General features: G+C 43.9%; 1 protein-coding gene across 1 annotated transcript; it reads left to right on the forward strand.

The window, feature by feature from the left end:
• On the forward strand, positions 1-19333 carry LOC119388166 (uncharacterized). The gene is made up of 8 exons (XM_037655824.2): positions 1-99; positions 1612-1821; positions 2035-2103; positions 2395-2479; positions 6907-7007; positions 8697-8767; positions 16324-16382; positions 18786-19333. Exons 1-8 carry the CDS (start codon positions 79-81, stop codon positions 18866-18868), a joined length of 699 nt encoding a protein of 232 aa, XP_037511752.1. The 5' UTR covers positions 1-78; the 3' UTR covers positions 18869-19333.
• The last annotated feature ends 1039 nt before the right edge of the window (positions 19334-20372 follow it).

The raw sequence follows: 20372 nt of genomic DNA on the forward strand, positions 1-20372 counted from the left end.
CGAAGTCATAGCTGGTTTTCGATTTTGTATCGGTCTTGAAACAGAAGTGGAAGTTACAGTGGTTACAGTGGGCGTACGATGAAGGGATCCCCAAGCAAGGTATACCCGTAAATATCTCATGATTTTTCCTGCAATTGGTGGAACTGCGTTGGTAATCGTGTACCTGTTACACCTTTAAGGTGCTGCACATAAGCGCTGATTTGTGCTATTTGTTGAAAACCGTGTAGTAAGTGTTCTATGTGTCTTGTACCCTCAGTTTTTTTTTTTTTTTTCTGTGTACTCAAAAAAAGATTTTTTTTTTTTTTGAAGGCCGCTTATTTACTAGGGTGCGTTCGCAACCATCGTTCAAAGAAAAGAATGTCGTAGAGTGGATATTTTACGTTTCAGTGCGGCGCCTGCGTTTGTCGTAGCATCCTTTTATGAAGCGCGTGTGGCAGCTTTCGCGAACCTTCTTTGTCGCCAGCTGCATTTCATGTTCCGGCACAACCGGTACGATGTGTAATTGAACTGCTGCTCATTTGTTTGTTTCACTATTTTACTATTCATGTGTGCTGTGCTTTCATTCGCCCTGCTCGAAGCTAAGTCGTGTTGATTTGTTGGAACGTCCATTTTGTGTAGGACTTGTTTTACTTTATTTCATATTTAGGTACTTAATCTCCTATGTGTTTTACCTTATCTCCTGTTTAGGGGGAGGAGCAGACATGTTGATCAGCAAGGATGCAGCGACATCGTACGCGGAGCATTGCTCTTCATACAATGTATAACACGATTAACAGTTTATACAACACATATAAGTGCACTAACAAAAAAAATAATTTGGTCAGTCTGGCGCATGTGCATGAAAAGCAAAACAGTTGCAAATGCAAGAAATGGTATATTTTCAAGAGCATATTTTAAGACAAAACGTTTGTTGTTTTTTTCTGCTTGTTTGCTGGCAGGTGTATTTAATCACTCACATTTTGTGTACCCTGAACAACATTCTCAAAAAGTCATTGGTTCGCGGTACTTTATTACAAAAATGAAGTTCTGCAAATGGGAGTGTGTTAATTACTTCTTTTCCGGTGTTCTACTAAAGTGAAACACTTTGGGGAAAAGGAATAGGCACAGGTAGCTTGGAACATTTTTCGCTGACTGCATGCAAGCTGCATCTCCCAGAAAACATTGTCTTTTGCAGAGTATTACATTGGGAAAGTTGATGCATAGCTTAGTGTGCCTTCCATTTCTCTCTTTAAGAGTGAATTTTATATTTAGATAGCACTGTGAGACAGTTTGATAGCATGTGCTGCACTGTCTGTGTTCGCATCCTTGAAAATAGGTATATTTGGGTGACGTGCTGAAAATAAACTAGTTGTAAGTCTGGCAACCTATCCTGTCTTCTTCGGGTTTCTCTTTTAATACTTTGCACCACAAACCTTTCGGTAAGCTAATGGTGTCTTTTATTTGCTCTCTTTAATTATTTGCTTATTCTGTGGCTTCGAATGCCACAACTTGGTCGTTTTGACTAGCTGTGCACAGTTGTGTCAATTTGAAGTTTCTTTTCTGTCATGTAGCCCCTGATTCCTGAAATTAAGCTAACTACCCTTTTTATTTTCCAACTTTCCTCCCACCCAGTCTGAAGAGCTCAAAGAGAAAGGCAACCAGTGCCTTAAGGAAGAGAAGTATGCGGAGGCCATCTTGCACTACACACACGCCATCTCAAACGATCGTGAAAACAGCATCCTCTACAGCAATCGCTCAATGGCCTTTCTGAAAATGGACCAGTTTTACTTGGCTTATGAAGATGCCAAAGAAACCATCCGACTCAGCCCAGAATGGGCCAAGGTTGGTCTTCCTTGCCTTAAAGTGCACAGCCTTGCATTTAAATTTGTAACCAGCCAAAATTTATTGCGCAATAAAGGTCACTGCACAGTAACACTGTACATGTCTTGAAAGGTCTACTGCACAGGAGTTAAAAAGTTATTGCGAATTCTGCTCACCAGCGATCGCTAAAGCATATTACCTTTTCTTTCTTCTCCCGTCTGCACCACTGTGTAGGGTTATTACCGCAAGGCAGAAGTGGAGTTCAAGGCAGAGCACTACAGAGAAGCAATGGAGTCTTTTCGCGTGAGTATGCAAAACAGGAGACTTCAGTTACTCCTTCTCACTGAATCATGTATGAGCACGCTCACTATTTGTGGCACTTTGTTTGCCTTTGCAGCAAGAGCATGTTTATTCCCCGCAGTAAAGTCCACATGAATTTACATTGAATACACATTTCATTTAAGGGCCATGTAGAAGCGTCATCAATGTTTGTCATAGCCATAAGCCACAATTTCAATTATATTAGTTTTCCACAGTGTTGCATTGCCTTACATGTAGCCCAGTCACCAGTACTGTATTCCTGTGTTCCTTCAGAAATCATTGCAGTTCGGAGCCGACGAACCCAAGGTGTTGGACCAGCTGAGGAAGGCAAAGCGGGAGTTGGAAAGGCAGATCAGAGGTGAGAAGTGTCACTGGTCGTGAATGTGACACACCAAAGCACAGTTGCACCCTGCCAATTTCTTTTTAACAGCACTGACAAATATAAAGTTGTAGGGAGCTATGATGCAAGCATTTAAAAATAGTGCCTTAATGTTATGGAAATACTGCATGCAATAAGTTTAAAATTTCATATTTAAATGGACACACATGTTGCATTTGGGAATTATGAACAAATTTAGTGGTTCATACTACATGTCATTTTTATTGAACAGTTGTACAGGGACCTGTTCTTTCGGTCAAACAACTGCAACAGCACTTATCGTAATACTAATAGCACACAATGTTGCTTTAACAAGGAATCTCAGTGGAGCCAGCATTTCGACAAGTACATGGCTTTTCTTTGTCATCACAGCAAGTGCTTTTCTTAGTAGCATTTGTGTACACCTAGCTCACTTTCTCCATCCTCACTAGTAGAGCACAAGGAGAATGCTGTTGGATATGTGAACATGAAGGAAATCAAGGTGTTCAGAAAAAAGAAGCAGTGGGATGTTTTGTATAGTTATGACCACAAGGGAACATGTGGACTACTGCACTTGTTCTTCCAAGAATAGTGTTCAAGAACGGGAAATGTCTCCAAGAACGGGAAATGTCTGCAGATGTAGGCAGTTGTTAGTCCAGCGAGCCTTATTTTCTCATAAAGCGGGAATTACGAAGATCTAGGGTACGGGCGCTTGAAAAATAAGCAATGGGCACTCGGCGGCCAAGTGAGCTCAGAAAACTTGGAAGTGTATAAAGATGAATTCTGTTGCGAGTAAAAATGGAAAATAAAAGCATAATATCAATGCACATCTTTGCTATAAAATCAGTGGAGACAGGAAAGCAATTGGTGAAATATTAAATACATAATAGCACCTGAATGCAAGCCAGTCCTACCTCCCCCGCCTTCCTTTCAAGCCCCTTCGCCTGAGTAAAGACAGGTGGGCTGTTTCCTCTCTGCTTGAGGAGCAATCAACGGCAGGCCTCGCACATGAGATGATGTTATCGCATGCACCCTCCTTGCGACAAAGTTGGCCGGCTTGTTTCATCTCTGCTTCAGCCACATTCGTCGCCAGCGTTTGCGAGCTTTTACTCACGGGTAACTATGCGCGAGGCGATGTTATCAATTTCGTCTTTATATGGAACATGACGGCGAAGGCAAAAAAACCTGTTGAAAGTGTCCATATAACTGCTATCGCAACAAAAATGCAGCCACTCAACCTTTAGCCTACCAGCTCGCAATTTCAAAGCCCATAAGTTCATATTCTACCGTCACACTTTCGTTCTACCTAATACAGAAAATATACCCGCCGCTATCGCTTAGCAGCTGTCGCACATTGCTGCTAAGCACAAGGTCGCAAGTCCAATTGCCAGCTACGGTAGCTGCATTTTAATCGAAGTGAAATGCACAACCACTTGTGTAGCACGTATTGGGCACACATTAAAAAAAAAGGGGGGAAAAAGCACTTGTTAGAATTGATCTTTAGTCAGCCCACTGCAGTGCACCTCATGATTATATTGTTGTTTTGGAGCATATTGATCTAATTAACCTTATTTACATACAGAAAATATAAAGGAACATCGAAACAAGTTCAGTATGTCATGTTAGTTTCTGCTTTCTGAAAAACTTGGCCCACTGGATCAACAATGCCTGTTTACATGTGTTGCCGTTGATCCTTTTCCATTTTCTTTTTCAACTTCTTTCAAAAACCAACAGCAGTAGACCTGTATATGTTCCCTTGCTGTCGTGTCTCCTTACCCGTGCTTGCATTTATTTTTTTTAACACTTCGGCCTTCCTTAGATTAATCTACGCACCAGCTTATTCTCCTTCCTTAATTAAGGTATGAAGAGAGTGAGCTCTGCATACATAAAGGGTGTCTTCACCAAGCCAAGTCCCCTAATTGCTCATTTCAAGCCTTTATATTCTACTGCGTAATTATCTTGTTTGGATCAATGTTGCTTTGGTTTCACTCACATTACACTTGCTCATGTTTCTTGGTTTTACATTGTTCACTGAAACTCCTGCCATCCTATTTTTGCTTGTTCTATTGAGGCCTTTTGCCAACAGGCCACGAAATCTGGCCATGTTGTTGCTCCTGCTAGCCTTCTGAAGGCAAGGTGTGCATGTGAAACATACTAAACCGGGTGGTGTTCTGTTTCTTTTTTTAACACGAAAGTGTTTTATGCCAGGGTCCACCAAGGCTTAAGTGACGTATTTCCATCACGGAAATGATGTCGAATAAATGCACACGATGAGATGGCGCATAAAAACTTCAAGAAAAAAGTTTTGTTAACGAGAGTCGAACCCATGACATCTCAGTCCTCAATAACTGATGCCAGGCACACTACTATCTGCACCACTGTCACACATGCAGGAGGCTTCACAAACGCACCTTTTATATCTCAGACTTTCCTCTCACAGTACTTTTGGTCGGCGGGGTGGTGTCCCCGTATGGGAGCAGTAAAGTGAAGTAATGGATCATGATTGTAGCCTCCGCAATTAGCTCCTGCAACGCACCGTTGCTACGCGTTCGTCCCATTCGGAACATTTCGAATAGGTGAAGTGCAGTTTTGTCAATGCCTTAACACACTGCGAGGTGGCAACCTTAGCTCAAGCCTCAGCCTCGCTCATAGCATCTATCCATATTAAAAATAGCTCTGCGACGCTCGCCTCGCCTGGCTGTAACACCGCGTTCCCCATTTACGCTCGCCCCGAGAGAAATTGCGGCCGGGCTAGAGGGGAGAGACAACACATGTCGCACTTCCCTCTAGCCCAGCTGTGATGTGATTTCTTTTGTTAACTATGTAACATGCCGCTGGATGGTGACCTTATCCCAAGTTCTGCATCCATTCAACGACGCTCTTCTGGCTGTCACACCACTTTCTCTGATTACGCTTTCACCGTTAGCTGCTACAGCTACCAGAAAGGTTTAATCATGATCATAGGCATTAGCCGTCAGAATGGAGATGTGCCACCAGGCGTCAACGTGAGTGTATTCATGTTATACAGTGCTGTAGCTGCCAAACACCTAGAGACATTGTACAAGCTCTCGTATATCAATGTACAGTAAACATTCAACTACTTCTGTAAAGACGCGTTTCACTTTCGTGTTATACCGATTCCTATGACGCAGGGATTAACCCTGTTTTTTTTTCTTTTTAGACAGTACAGATTTTTTATAAAAATGCTATGACAGTGAGGCACCTGCCATCTTTGGACTAAACACCATGTCGAGGTGGAAAACATTGCCACTGATAAAGTTGCCTTAAAGGGGCCCTGCAACACTTTTCCAAGTAGCCACGGAATGGCTTAAAGGAGCTTATTTCCTCACGAATTGACCTCCACAAAATTTTTAGAATCCGTCCAGTACGAGCAGAGTTACGAAGATTTGTCGCACGCTGTAATTGCTTTCTGTCTTCTCTCGTCCTGACAAAAGCGCTGGAAGCTAAGCAGGGAGGGGTGGCACGGGGCAGAAGGCACGTCACACGTGCCTCGTGACCTTGAGCATGTTTTCTCTTCCTTTTTTGTCCTTCGAACGTGGGGCGTACTTTCAGTGCAATTGCGCGGGCAAGTGACGGCCTCCCATGGCGGCCGTAGTAACTACCGAGCGCGCCATGTTCAAATCAGCCAATGGCATGGCCAGTGGCAGTGACGTCGTAAGCATCATTTTTGTCGAGAGAAGAGAAAACGCTTTTTAGCGGACTTTGAAAATTTATTGTAAATCCCAGGCCGCATGCTGCGCTATAATGTTTGGCTCACGTGTTCTTGGGAGCCTCAACCAGCGATCGGCAGCATTTTCTGACCATGCTGAAAAAGTGTTGCAGGGCCCTTTTAAAAAGACTCATCATCATTCTCAGCCTGTTTATGTCCACTGCAGGACAAAGGCCTCTCCCAATGACCTCCAGTTTACCCTATCCTGTGTGAGCTGATCCCATGTTATCCCAGCGAACTTAATTTCGTCACTTCATCTAACTCTCTGCCGTCCTTGACTGTGTTTCCCATCCCTTGGTAACCACTCTGTTGCTCTTACTGTCCACCGGTTGTCTGTCCTACTCATTATGTGGCCAGGCCAGGTCCATTTCTTTCGCTTGATGTCAGCTAGGATATCCGCTACCCCTGTTTGTTCACTGACCCATTCTGCCACCCTCCAAACAAAAACTTGATGACTAACTCTTTAATTACCGAAGTATTTCCACACCTCGATGTAGAGTTCGTCTGTGAAGATGAGAGGTGCCTGAATGTCTTATGCCTAAACCTGAAGGTTTTCATAGAAACGCCTGACCATCTTTATGAGAAGTCTGTGTTGCCTAAGAAAAAAGACCTTGTAAAATTTTTGTGTTGCTTATCAGGAGGAAATAACATATGCAAACATTAAAATGTACTTTCTTTTTTTTTTTTTTTTTAACAGTGGACAATCAAATTCCCTGGGTTGGAGCTGCAACAGGCTTTGTTATAGGTGTGCTTCTTGTTGTCTTTGATGTCGGCATCAGAGAACAACCCTTTCTTGTGGTAAGTAATCTCCATGCTGTGTTTGTTATTTAAGCATGGCAACATAAGCAACAAAAGCAACATAATGTTATAATAGCCTTTCAAAGGGCATCCCAAATATTAGGGATGCGCGAATAGTGAGTTTGAGGTTCGAAGCGAATAGTGATTTGGTCGAACAATTTAGAATCGAATTGTTCGAATAGTATATATGACATATTATTAAGAAAAATTAGCATTTTTGTCATCACCCATCCAATCTGCACAATATTTTTAAGAATTGGAACTAGGCATGTGTGAATAGTCAATGTCACTTTTTTGGTTTGAAGGGATGTGAAAGCAGTAGGCTGCAAGTTAAAACTGGTACAATACGTCACGTTTTAAAAGTTACTATGCTTAGTGCATATGAGCCCTATAAACCCTTTTAAACATAAAAAATAATTAATTGAGGTGAAGGTAATAGTACATTTAACCTTGAAATACGGCATTGCTGTAGTATGGGCGGTTTCACGGCATAGCGTCGCTGGCTGCAGTGAAACCACCTTTACAAGGGCGTTATATGCTTTCAAACATACATATATTCGTTCATTTTGAATGCTTCAAAATTTTGAATAATCTAATTCATGTCAAAGCGAGTTCGAATACTGTAACATTCGTTCGAATATTCTATGTGCCTGAATATTCGCCCATAAATAAATAAATATTTGCCCAAATAAATAAATCCCTACCAAATATGTTCAGTCAGTTAATGAAGAACAGCCATGAGTGCACGAGTGCACTAGATAGATAGGTAGGTAGATATACAGGTGCGCTCAAAGTACCTTTGGTTCACCAAGAAATGCTTTGCATTTTTAAAAAAATGTCAGAAATAGAACTTTGGCATCAGCAAATTGAACGCAATATAGTGCTTATGCCCCTCCTTTCCTTTGTCTTCCTCTTTCTTCTCCATACTTTGTGGTTCTGTAATAGGCAAGATATCTGCATGCCACCCAAGTACAACCTACCATATAAGTTTCACACCGGTTCATTCTCTTGTTTCTCCCTGCCTCTGACCATCACCTTAGGTTCCTGTGCTTGTTTCTTAATGTCACTACATTCCCATTCTTTATATCACTTGAAGTGTACGCATGCTGCGTAGCTATGGGCTCCTTGAGACTTCTTTATTTGCGTCTGTAACTACAGATGTTAAAATCCCATGCGTAATGTCAGATAAAATGTGACTGCGTCATAGTACAAAGAATTCTTACAATTTCCACACCTTCACTACAAAGCCGCCGCGGTGGTTCAGTGGTTGCAGTGCTTGGCTACTGACCAGAAAGGCACGGGTTCAATCCCAGCCACCACAGTTGCATTTGGATGAAGGCAAAATGCTAGAGGATTGCCCAACGTCTGTGCACGTTGAAGTACCGCAGGTGGTCGAAATTATCCAGAGCCCTCCACTACGGCATCTTTCATAGCCTGAGTCACTTTGGGACATTAGATCCCATAAAGCATTTACCACTTTCACTATGTCGTTGAATTAACTTGGGAGTTGAATAAGGAAAACGCATAATTTGTTTAAACACTGTGCAATATCCAGAGATTAAGGGGCGTTGCGTTACGAAAGTTCACTGCAGTTATCCTAAAACTACACCCTGACGTCATGGGCTACCGACAGCCTTTGCAGGACCATCACCAGCGGTATTACTGATCGTGGTCTTATTTTTTCTTCAGAATCCCCTTTGGATGACACTTGTCGTAATGGCGGCATCAATGGTCTGCTATTCTCTTGCCCGCTTCCACAAGTAAGCAAACTACTTACCTGTGCTTCACATACAAATCATTTTGAAGGGATCCTGCAACCAAATTTTACCTGCAGACTTGTACTGCAGATAACGTAAATATCTTCCTTATATCATCTTGAGCTGAATGCATTAAAAGAATTAACAAAAATTGATGTGTGCAAAAAAAATGTTGTTCAACTTACAAATTGAATATAAAAGATAAATGTAGAAGGCCAAGAGAGGCATACTCTTTTGCATTACACTCACCCAGCGGGTGCTTACACAGCTTCCAATCAAAATTAACTTTTCATTCAGCAGTAGCGCAAGTATAGTTGTCCATTTTGGCCTTGCCCTGACAACTCGTTGCCATGCTTACTGACCGATGATTTACCTCTAGTAGGGACATCTGAGAATTTCTTCTACCATAACTCATCATAAACACTTGTGTTGCATCATTCTTGTTGCACAATGGCTGAAAACAAAACAAAGGCTAGTACTTATAGTGATCATTGTTTCCAAGGCAATTGGACCAGTAAAGGTAGAACCGGGTCACTGCAATGTTGTTTCTGTGTTTCTGTGTGATTTGGTTGACGTAAATGTCACGAGATGGCGATAGCACTGCTGTTGTGTGCCATATCCAGCATAGCGGGATGTGGCATGAAATTGTTTGAATTTTATGTTCACCTAATACTCATTTTTTTAAAACAGCGCGATAAGCAGGCATAAAGATGGATGGGCTGGATTCGTTGTCTGAAAAAATCATGTCTGAAATACCATAATGTCCATATATGACATCGCTCACTCTTTTAAAGGGACACTAAAGGCAAATAACAATTTATGTCAGAGTGAAAGCCCAATGTATGACAACTTCTAAAACGGCAGTATTATCAACAGCAGTGCCCTACTTACCGAGAAATTAAGCTAAATGTATCACATGATGAGCGCCACGAGTGGGACATTTTCGAAGTGATCCCGATGACGTATGGAAGTCGGCCTACAATAAATCACTAGTAATCAAACTAGCAGCAGTAAAAAAAGAACATTCCGAGCATCAAAAGACGTAATAAAATGCTGTTTGTTCGTTTCCGCTTGATTCATGGAAAACAAAACCTCCGTGGCTTTGCCATGAGGAACGGCGCGTGTGGTTCAAAGGTTCCGTTTTCGCCGAACTGCGCCTCGCCCGTCTCAGTGGTAGTTTCGGGATCGCGCACTGCCGTACGTGTTTTGCGCGCTCTTGAAAGTCGCTCTGACAGAAAGTTCGACAAAATGCCGCATGCGTGTGATATCGCCGGATGCCCGAATGGTGCACAACGCCAGTGCTGCAGCATGGAAACCGGTGTGTCTTTTCACTGGGTGCCGCGGAATGAACCCTTACGCTCGAAGTGGCTTAGTCAGCTTAGTGTCATGCCATTGCGCCAGTGTGTTAAACAGTCAAAACCTCTGCGCGTGTGCTCGCTGCACTTTCGTACTGAGGATTACGAGACCAACCGCAACTTGGTGAAGGCTTTGAATGTGCCCATCCGAGCAAGTCTGCCGCAGCGCCGTTGTTGCTACTGTGGGTCCCGCCGTTGGGTCCCGCTACTTCCGCTCGGCTGCTACTAGTGTCGGCGGCCGCGCAGTAAAAGCGGGCAACGTTGGGCACGGCAGCAGTGACGTATGAAAGTCGTTTTTTCAGGCGGGAGATTTGAAGCGCGCTAACGCGATGCGGAGCACTAAAAACGTGATTTTATTTCAAAATAAGCACTTCCTTGGTACAAAAGCAGCACTACGAGGTTTCTGGACCGCTATTTCAACAATCAACGTCGACTTAATATTTGCCTTTAGTGTCCCTTTAACCTATGACATGCAAGATGGTGAAACTAAAACAGGCCAAGGGAAGGTATCCTTAACTATTATTATCTTTATTTTTAGCAGCGCTCCAAGCTTAGCTGTTCTTTGCACAGCCTTATGTGGGATTTGGGTGAACAGTTGCATCACCTGATTTTCAAGACAAGTCAATTGTTCTGATTATGCTTATTAGCAAAGTCAGTGGGAGCTTGCCAAGAGTGGCTAACAAACATTAGCCCATCAGTGGCTTATCGTGTATTTTTGTTTTGACAACATACAGCTGGGTTTTGATGCAATCATAGCATCTTTTTTGACATTGGCCCTGAGTTTTTCTAAACCTGTTGTCTCAATTGTTGAGCCTACCTTCCACCACTTCTGAGTGGATATTCTCCACTGTTCACAACAGCCCCGCCACGGTGGTCCAGCGGTTATGGCGCTCGACTGCTGACCCGAAGGTCGCGGGATCGAATCCTGGCCGCGGCGGCTGCATTTTCGATGGAGGTGAAAATGTTTGAGGCCCGTATATACTTAGATTTAGGTGCACGTTAAAGAACCCCAGGTGGTCGAAATTTCCGAAGCCCTCCACTACGGCGTCTCTCATAACCATATCGTGGTTTTGGGACGTTAAAAACCCCAGATATTATTATTATTATTATCACTGTTTGCAACAGCATGTGACCAGGGAACAATGGCTTTCAACAATACTAGACTACTACATCGGGGAATGGTGATCGATGAGGATGGAATGGATGACTTGGCAAGCGACCATAATCGGATACAATCAATTTTTCAAGCTGGTTTTCAGAAGGGCAGAAGTCAACGTCCCACAATATCTGTTCATTCCAATGAGAAAGCCTTGCAGCAAATGACTGAGAAAGTGGAGAGAATTGCAGACAGGCTGGAAACATATGAACAGTTGGTGGCAGAATTGGGAAATGCTGTGAAAGAATGGAATCCAGGTACAAGGCGTCAAAGGGGCCTGAAACCATGGTGGAAAAGCGAAGTGGCAGTATTTATATGACGCAGTCAAGAGGTGAGCCGTGACCACAGGTGTTGCAGCAGGAGCGGAGATAAAGAAGCCATAATTAGTGCATGGGACGTATACAAAAACTGGAAACGGGAGGCAGCAGCGATAGCTCAGGCATGCATCCAGGCAGTGAACAGACAATTCATGGCAAATCTGAAGACAGCAGGACGGCAGGCACCCCTGCAGGCACTAGGTAGAGCATCGGACGGGGAGGAAATGAAAGGTGAAGAATGTATCCCGTTGCTGGGGGAATGGAAGGAGTCTTTGCAGCAACGGGGTGAGCTGGAAAATGTGTCATCTGACATAGACAGCCTGTACACCCGGCCTGTGGCACAGGAGCAGGCTGAGAAGCAGACTTCAGCTGACCTGAGCATGGCCCCAACAGCTAGAGAGCTCAAGAGAGCAATGAAGGGAGTGAATGCGGGAACTGCACCGGGGTGCGATGAATTGCTGATGAGCCTCATAAAGGCACTGGGTCCGAAAGTGAAGGGAAGTGTGGAGGAGTGTGTGGCTGAGGTGCTGGTAAATGCCAGAATCCCAGGGGATTGGAAGTGCAGCAAGGTCAGACCCCTGTGCAAAGGTGCAGGCAGTCCAAGGGACCTAACCAGCTGCAGACCTATAGCCATAACACCTGAACTGTATCGGATGGCCATGCAGGTGGTGAAGTCAAGTCACCAGTAGCACGCTGGTGGTCAGAGGCCACCAGCGTGCTAGGCGAATTGCAGATGGGCTTCCACCAGGGACATCACATAGAGGACAACCTGTTGATTCTCACCCAGGGCATCGAAATGGCGAGTCGGACGGGGAGCCCACTGTATGGACCGTGAGGTCTTGTGGGTGATACTTGGAGAGCTAGGCATGGCGGAAGAGGACCTCGAACTGCTTCAGGCCATCTACAGCGATGTAGTGGCAGAGGCAAAGTGGGAGGGTTACCGAACTAGGCCCTTGACTATTCCTAGAGGTTTCCGTCAAGGCTGTCCACTATTGCCTGTGCCCTTTATGGTGTATGTGGCTGGGGTAATCCAGCACCTGGAAAATTCTGGTTGTGGTTACACCATAGCACATAGAGAAGGCAGCCGACAGGTAGTGAGCCGCATTCCAACGCTGGTGTATGCCGACGACTTTGCGGTGCTTGCTGGGTCAGCAGAGGAGCTACAGAGGCTGTCAGACATGTGTGGAAAGGAAATGGGACGGCTCCGATTGCGTTTCAGCCCCACAAAGTGTGTAGTGATGGTGTGGGGGGGCGTCTGACATACAGTCAGACACAACGTGGAGGCTGCAGGACAGTAACATCCTTCTGAGTACCGCGACTGGGAATATGGGAATAGTATGATGGGGAATATGGCTGACGGCAGGAGCAGACTACCTCTCAGCACATGAAAGAGAGCTGAAGGTGAGAGCAGCCCGGTATGAGGGGATCCTGGGCCAAAGAGCACTGTGATCGCACAACCAGTATGAGGTCGTGTGAGCACTATGGAAGATGGTAGCAGTACCGGGCCTCACATACAATAAGGCAGTGCTCTGCCTCTCTGCCGTTTCTGGAGTTTTTGGAGAGGTGCTAAAGGGAAATAGGAAGGTTGGTACTGGGCATACACAAGCACACACCAGTGGAGGCAATCCAGGGCGAGATGGGATGGTCCTCCTTAATGGCGAGAGAAGGGGTGGCCAAGGAAAGTTACTAGAACCCGCTGTTGAGGCTCCCAGAACAGTACGGAATGTGGCACACCAGATGATAGTGCATACCATCTTCGCGAGCAGATCGGCAAGTTGACCAGACGCACAGCGACACTGCACCAGCGTTTTGGGCTACCGGCGGTGTGTTAGGAGAAGGCGTAGGAGAAAAGGAGGACTAAACCAGGAGAGGGGTGCGGCTCAAAGTTCGAGAAGTGGAAACGGCAACGTGGCAAAACTCCGCCGCAACAAAATCATCCCTCGAGACATACCGCGGCGAGAAGCTCGAAATAAGCACGGAACGCTTCTACAACTCGAAAGGGAGTGCTTTGCTGGCAGAGGTGAGGGCGGGTGTTCTGCAGACTTGTCTTTGGAGATTGCGATTCACAGAGGGAATCGTGACAACATGCGCCCTCCGTGGAGACTCGGACGAAACACTCGGGCATGTGGTCCTCAAGTGCAGCGGGGTTCTCACGCCAGCCAGCACAACGGCGCTGCCCATCACGCTTGGCTTCAAGGGGGATGATGGAGAAGTACTGTGGCAGTTGGTGGAATTGACGAAGAGGCGTCTTGAGTACTGGTGGTGGCGCGGAGCACTACGTGTTTATTAGCCAGTTTAGTGACTTTTTTCTCCTCATTTTCCTCGTTTATTTATTAATTTATTTATTTCTTGGTCACGCCAGTTTTGGAGTCGCCAAACTGCAACGACCCGTTATAAAGCAGAAGGCCACCAACATCACCATCGTCATCAAATGGTGCTGTCCTTCACGTGATAGAAATGGAAATACAGGCAGCAATATGGGTTCTTGGATCACCACGCAAACACTTGTTGTCGAACCCAACTGGCACGTGCACTTTGCATTTTCTCGTATTCTGCCACCATTTGATGCAGCTACCATCTTTCCAACACTTGATCGTCTCTACGTCTGTCTTGGTCATCGTGCCTGCTTTCCTGCCGCTTTTGGCTACAGCTGTGCACGCCATCCATCCGAATTGCAGTTGCTCCAGCTCGCTGCAGTCTTTATAGTCTGACATAAAATGTGAAACGTTGGGGAGAGATGAAAGCTTTCTAGCTTGGCTCGCTAACATGCCTGTCATGACCAAAGTTTGCTTGTGCATCCAGCAGGGCTTAGCATCGTGTACAATAAGATGGTGGCACTGTGCAGTATACATAGCACGTTTAACATGGCAGTCTTCAACCTACACGTGCTGGCACGCAAACAATGCTGGACTATAGACGAGCCTTCACTGAACATTGCCAGCTCACTAAACTAATGCCACGCTTCTCGCATGCAACGGAGACTTTGGAAGAATGGTACGCTTAGTGTTAGGATGAGTATCGGGTCATGTTTATAAAGTTTGTGACTATACATCAACTGCATGCTAATTGCTCAGTAAATTTCGGTAGTTGGGCAAGTTGGTGATAGATAATTTGACGTGTGAAGCAGTTCACGGAGACAAGGCACATAAGGAAGACAAGAAATGACAGGACAACCGCTGCACTCGCAGCTAGTTTATTTTGAAAAAAACATGCCTAATATACATAAACACCAGCGTACCACGTGTGACAATGACCTTCACTGATACAGGTTACAGTGAAAGTCATTGTCACATGTGGTACACTGGTGTGTGTATATTAACCATGTTTTTTCAAATCAACTATTTGCGAGTGCAGCGGTTGTCCTATCGATTCGGGTCTTCCTTATGTGCCTTCCTTGTCTCCGTGCACTGCTTCACACATAAAAATGCTATGTAATTGCATTAACTTTGAGAGTCATCACGAGATTAGTTCTGTTGCCTTTACTTCCAAATAGAGGTAATTAAAATTGTTTATACTGCTTTTGAGAAGCCCCCAGAGGGGGACAAGGGTAAAGTTTTCATGATGTATCAGTGTGATGTTAATTACGAACCGGACTCCGAAACAGTTCTCAGTTTGTGACCTCCTGGGTATGTATGGTGAAGGCTGATATGTGTGTGCTGTTAAGTTCTCTCTTTCCTTCCTCCTTTTTCTGTTTTCTCTCACCTCTAGGCTTGTGCAAATAGCAAATTTTAAGTTCGAAGCAAATTTGAAGCGAATAGTGATTTGGTCGAATAATTTCGAATCGAATTCAAATAGTGTATATCACATATTATAAAGAAAAATGAGCATGTTTGTCATGACCCAATTAACCTGCACAATATTTCTTTTTAATTGAAACAAGGCATGCGAAAATGTCATTCTTTTTGGTTTAAAGGAAGTGGAAGCAACTTTGAATAGTAGCAGGATACGACTTTTGGTAGAATGCAAGTGAAACCTGTAAAATATGTTACATTTTAACATTTACTATACTTAGAGCATACAAGCCGGTATAACAAGCTTTTAAACTTAAAAAATGATAAATCGATGTGAGGGTAATATGTTCATTTAACCTTAAAGTGGGGCTTCGCGGCAGTGCGGATTTTTTTTTTTCTGGAAAGGGGCATTCACGGCATAGCACCTCTCCACTGCAGTGAAACCACCTTTACAGGGGGGTTCCATGTGGACTAATATACACCTAGTCCTTCATTTTGACTACTTCGAAGTTTCCCAGAATTTAAATTCGAATCGAAGTGACTTGAATACTGTAATATTCGTTGGAATATTCGAAGTGCTTGAATATTCACACAAGCCTGCTCACCTCCCACCTCTTCTCGTGTAAAGTAGAGAATCGGGTGCAGCCTGTTAACCCTGCCTTTCCTTTGCCTTTCTCTCTCTTTCCAGTGTTAGTTACTAAAGCATATCGGTGCAATTTATGAAGTTGAAAGTAAAGGGATAGCAATAAAAACTTTATATTTCCAATCATTGTGGTTTCGAGACAATTCCGTCAGTTACTATAGTAGAGTGCCCACAGCATTCTTTACAGAACAAGGCTGATGATTTTTCAAAAAAATTATGTTATCAGAGTAGTTTGCATCAATCTCTAGCACCCTTTCTGGGCTTTTACTTATTTCTTTTACACTGTACTGAATGTACTGAATTTTGCCACACTTCTCAATATGTAATCTTTTGTTTATTTTTTCCTGTTTAAACCAGACACACACTGCAGAGTCAACGAAAAAGCCTGTTGGAACCACCACTGGACATCTTTGGAAGTAAGTTCTTGCAGCTGTTTTTCTTAATTTAAAATCGTTCCGGGCTTTGCTTCTGCGCAGTTTCAACAGTGCTGGGGTGCCCATGAGATTGCAAAAAAATGCAGTTTGATGTTCATATTAGTTGAAGTATATCATCTGGTGTTGCAGTGGCAAACTATCTGTGAGAACATTCCTATTACTCGTTACTTTGCCATACGTATCATGACTTTGTAATGACAACACAGCTTTTGATAGAGCGTTTGTCTACTCTTAAGTGGCACCGTCCTACTGAAGTCAGGGGTACTCAAAAGCCGAAGGGCATTCTGAGGTTATGAAATCAGTGCAACATTAGTAGTGTACATCCTACTGTGGGTTTTTAGTAGGGATGTGCGAATATTGAAATTTTCAATTTCATATTGAATACAAATAAGGCAAAAAAGTGTCTACGAATATCGAATTGGATAACGAATACGTGTGTATTACGACGCACACAAACTATGACAGGGGGCACACACAGCACTGAAATGGCAACAGAGTGTACGAACAACCTGTCTGGCTTACCCCAATGCCCTTGTCGCCTGCATCTGTGCAGCGATATGCTATAACCGAAAACCGGGATTGTTTAAATGCAATGTCTTGTGCCACATTCTCTAGTTGCGTGCAGCGCATCGCCTGCTCACACCGTCACTGCCTAGGCACTTGCCGTACCGTGCACACTTGCTTGCCGTTGGAACTTGCTCCGCTCCCATCTGTGGACATGTGCCACAAGTGTGGCAAGTATCTTGTTAGCTCAACGCGGTGAATGCAAGCTACTTTTGCTTCTGCAAGTGAAGCACACTCCGCGTCTGCACGGCATCCATCACTGCTCCGCGCAAGGAAGTAGACAGCAGCAAACGGTGGTGCTGTAGTTTGTATTGTTGCTTATTAAAAGAATGCAGTACGCTTACAACAGCACTTTGCCACACGCACTGCCTACCAGTCGTCATGTTTTTCGTACTTCACAGTACTTATCTGTAATGGAAATGCCCCAGGCACTGGCACTGAAGTCTGAATCGTTGGTAGGCCTTTCTTTGTCTTTTCTGAAAAGGCGGAAGACTTTTTGCAGGACATCGTGGCACCACCCACACTGCAAGTTGAGGGGCGCAGTTAACCTTTATACAATAAATCATGATCATGACACGCAATAACTGGTAGGTGTTGGACAATCCACTGTGACAGCAAACACATTGGGCCCTGCGGCGTCTTAGTTGAGGATTCACCGCACTTACGTTTAGAGAGGGTACATATTAGTGATGTTTCACTGCAAAAATATGAATGCATAGCACTTGTAATTCATTGTTTGTCTGAATATACACCTCTTTAACTGCGTATTCGGCTTTGGCCGAATATTTGGGAAAATTCAAATATATATTTTTATAATAAAATACTATGCTTTGAATAAGGAAAATATAAGATTCGTATTCAAAATTTCGAATATTCACACACCCCTTATTTTTAGAGTGAATAAATAACAGGAATATCTTAATTTTGTTGCTGCTTCATCATTTGCCTGAAATTCAATGAGGATGCTTTGACTTGTTGGCAGGGCGTTATGAAAAACCACATTAGGCGCAGACTTATCAAAACAATATGGCAATCATTCATATTCATCACTTTTCCCTTCTGTCTGTCTGTCTGTATTTGTGAGTGTGTGTTTGTGTCCAAATTACTCTTTTATGGGCTTCCAACCAAGGCATGGGCTTCTAAGCAGAGCAAAAGTTCAGAAGGTTTGAAGAGATGAATATTTATCTATTTTATGGGCTGGAATTTAGGGCATGTTGCCATCACCACTTTTAGTTGACGACGGCATGTTGCCGTCGTCAACTCGTACAGTACTCATACAACACTAGTTTGTCCTGATGACTTAATAATAATGGAAGCACGTTATGCTGATCAACACATGTGTAGCAAGATGATTAGAGCTGCTGCTTTGACAGGACTTCTGGATCGACTAAAGGTGGTAGTTTTCAGCATTATGTTGTAGTGGTTAGCCAGACATGATGCTGCAAGCTGACTATGGGTGCAAGCTTCATGAATTGTCCTGCTAGCATGGACCACTCTGTGTAACATCAAAATGGCAGAGTTATTTTTTTCTGTACAACCAGATTTAATGTGTGTCTGACCTCACACACTTATGTCAGGAAATAAACTGTTCTTTGACGTCACAGTATGGTGAAAAGCATACTATTATGTGCGCATAGATCCATTTATCACATTCAAATACATCTATCAGCTGAAATGTTCATTTTACTTGAACATTGCCATTACATTCCATTTGTCCCAAAACCTGAAGAGTCCTTTAGTGTTAATGTTCTTGCAGAGCTACCATTTCTTGCTAAGGTCAGGCTTGCCAACTCTTTTTGCTATGTTTTGTGTGTCCGACAGTGACCTCTGAGAAGGAGGAGAAGAAGGCACCAAGTGGCTCTGGTGATGCTCCACAAGAAGAGGCCAAGTCAAAAACAAGCTGAGCATTTGTACAAGTGACGATCGGGGTGCCACGGGTGACATGTAAACTTGTATCCTGCCATTTCTTCGCTCTGAAAATTCCAAGAGTGTGTCTTCTGGGCACATCGAAAACATTCCTAGTCACTTTAAAGTCCTCAGACAGGAACATGTAACAAAGGTGTTGGGAGTGGTGTGTTTGTGGTATCAATGTTAGTGACCAATTGTCGCCCTTCAGCGTGTCCTGCTGTGTGCAATTGCAGTGTTCACTTTCTTCTTCCTCTTCCTCCTGTTCTCCCTTAACCCTTCTGTGTAAGTTTGTGAGCTGGGTGCACATCTGGCACTTCCCAACCTTTCCACTACCCTCTTGCTCTCTCTTTCTTTTACAGTATACTGTGTTTTGTAAGGTTTTTTTATATGGTTGAATGATATTGAAAGTAAGTTCTTGTTGCTGCTGTGTTATATAAAGTGAAGTTATTTTGTTATACTGCCATGCTTGTTACAGTTCATCTCACCAACTCAAGTTCATTTACATTTTTTAGTTTGCACCAAAGTTTTTGTTTTGGCTCTAGTAATACTATTTTGACACCTATGCTCCAAAATCTGACCACAAAGTGTTAGGCCTCATTTTAATGTCAAACAGATTGGTTGTCGGACGATTATCAAAGAGCATGGCAAATCATATGTTGGTTTGTGGCGTTTTACATCCCACAGTGACTCAGGCTATGAGAGAGGCAATAACAGAGGGCTCCAGATGATTTCGACCCACTGGGGTTCTTTAAAGTGCACTGAAATCACACAGTACACAGGCCTCTAGCATTTTGCCTCCATCGAAATGTGACCGCTGTGGCCGGACAAGCCCGTGTCTTTCTGGACAGCAGCCGTGTGCTGTAACCACTGGGCCAACGCTTTGGCTCTTTGTGGCAGCCGTGTACTGCACCACACAAGTTGTGACTGGCATTTCTTTCTGCCAACAGGCACTGTGGCAGTCCATGAGCATACAGCTATGTCTACGTATATACACTCAAACCTCGATATAACGAATGCATATATAACGAATTATTGGTTATAACGAAGTAAATGAAGAACAGTCTTGTCATAGATACAGTGCTACAAATATACGTTTATAACGCATTTTTGGACATAGCAAAATTATTTTCGTGTCAGACGCGACTTTGTTATAACGAGGTTTGAGTGTATAACCATGGGACCACAGCGCGTGTGTAATGCAGACGAGAAAAAAGCATACTATCCTTGTAATTTATTCTTGTCTGTGCTGTCTGAGCGCTATGATCGCAGATACTGTATTTGGACTCCATCCCACAAGTTGGTCGCAGCACTGCAGAAGCTACGGGGCTGCTTAACCAATAGGAAAAGTGAAAATCCTTCACAATGTATTCATCTATGCCGCATCATCTGCTGTGCGTCCCCATAGCATTCGCGCACACACATTAGGCAAGTAAAGTGAGCAGACGGCAGCACCGGAAGAAAAACAATGCGGCAGCACCCATCGAAGCTGGTGCTTTCCAC

The sequence above is a fragment of the Rhipicephalus sanguineus genome, chromosome 3, assembly GCF_013339695.2.
Source record: "Rhipicephalus sanguineus isolate Rsan-2018 chromosome 3, BIME_Rsan_1.4, whole genome shotgun sequence".
NCBI lineage: Eukaryota > Metazoa > Arthropoda > Arachnida > Ixodida > Ixodidae > Rhipicephalus > Rhipicephalus sanguineus.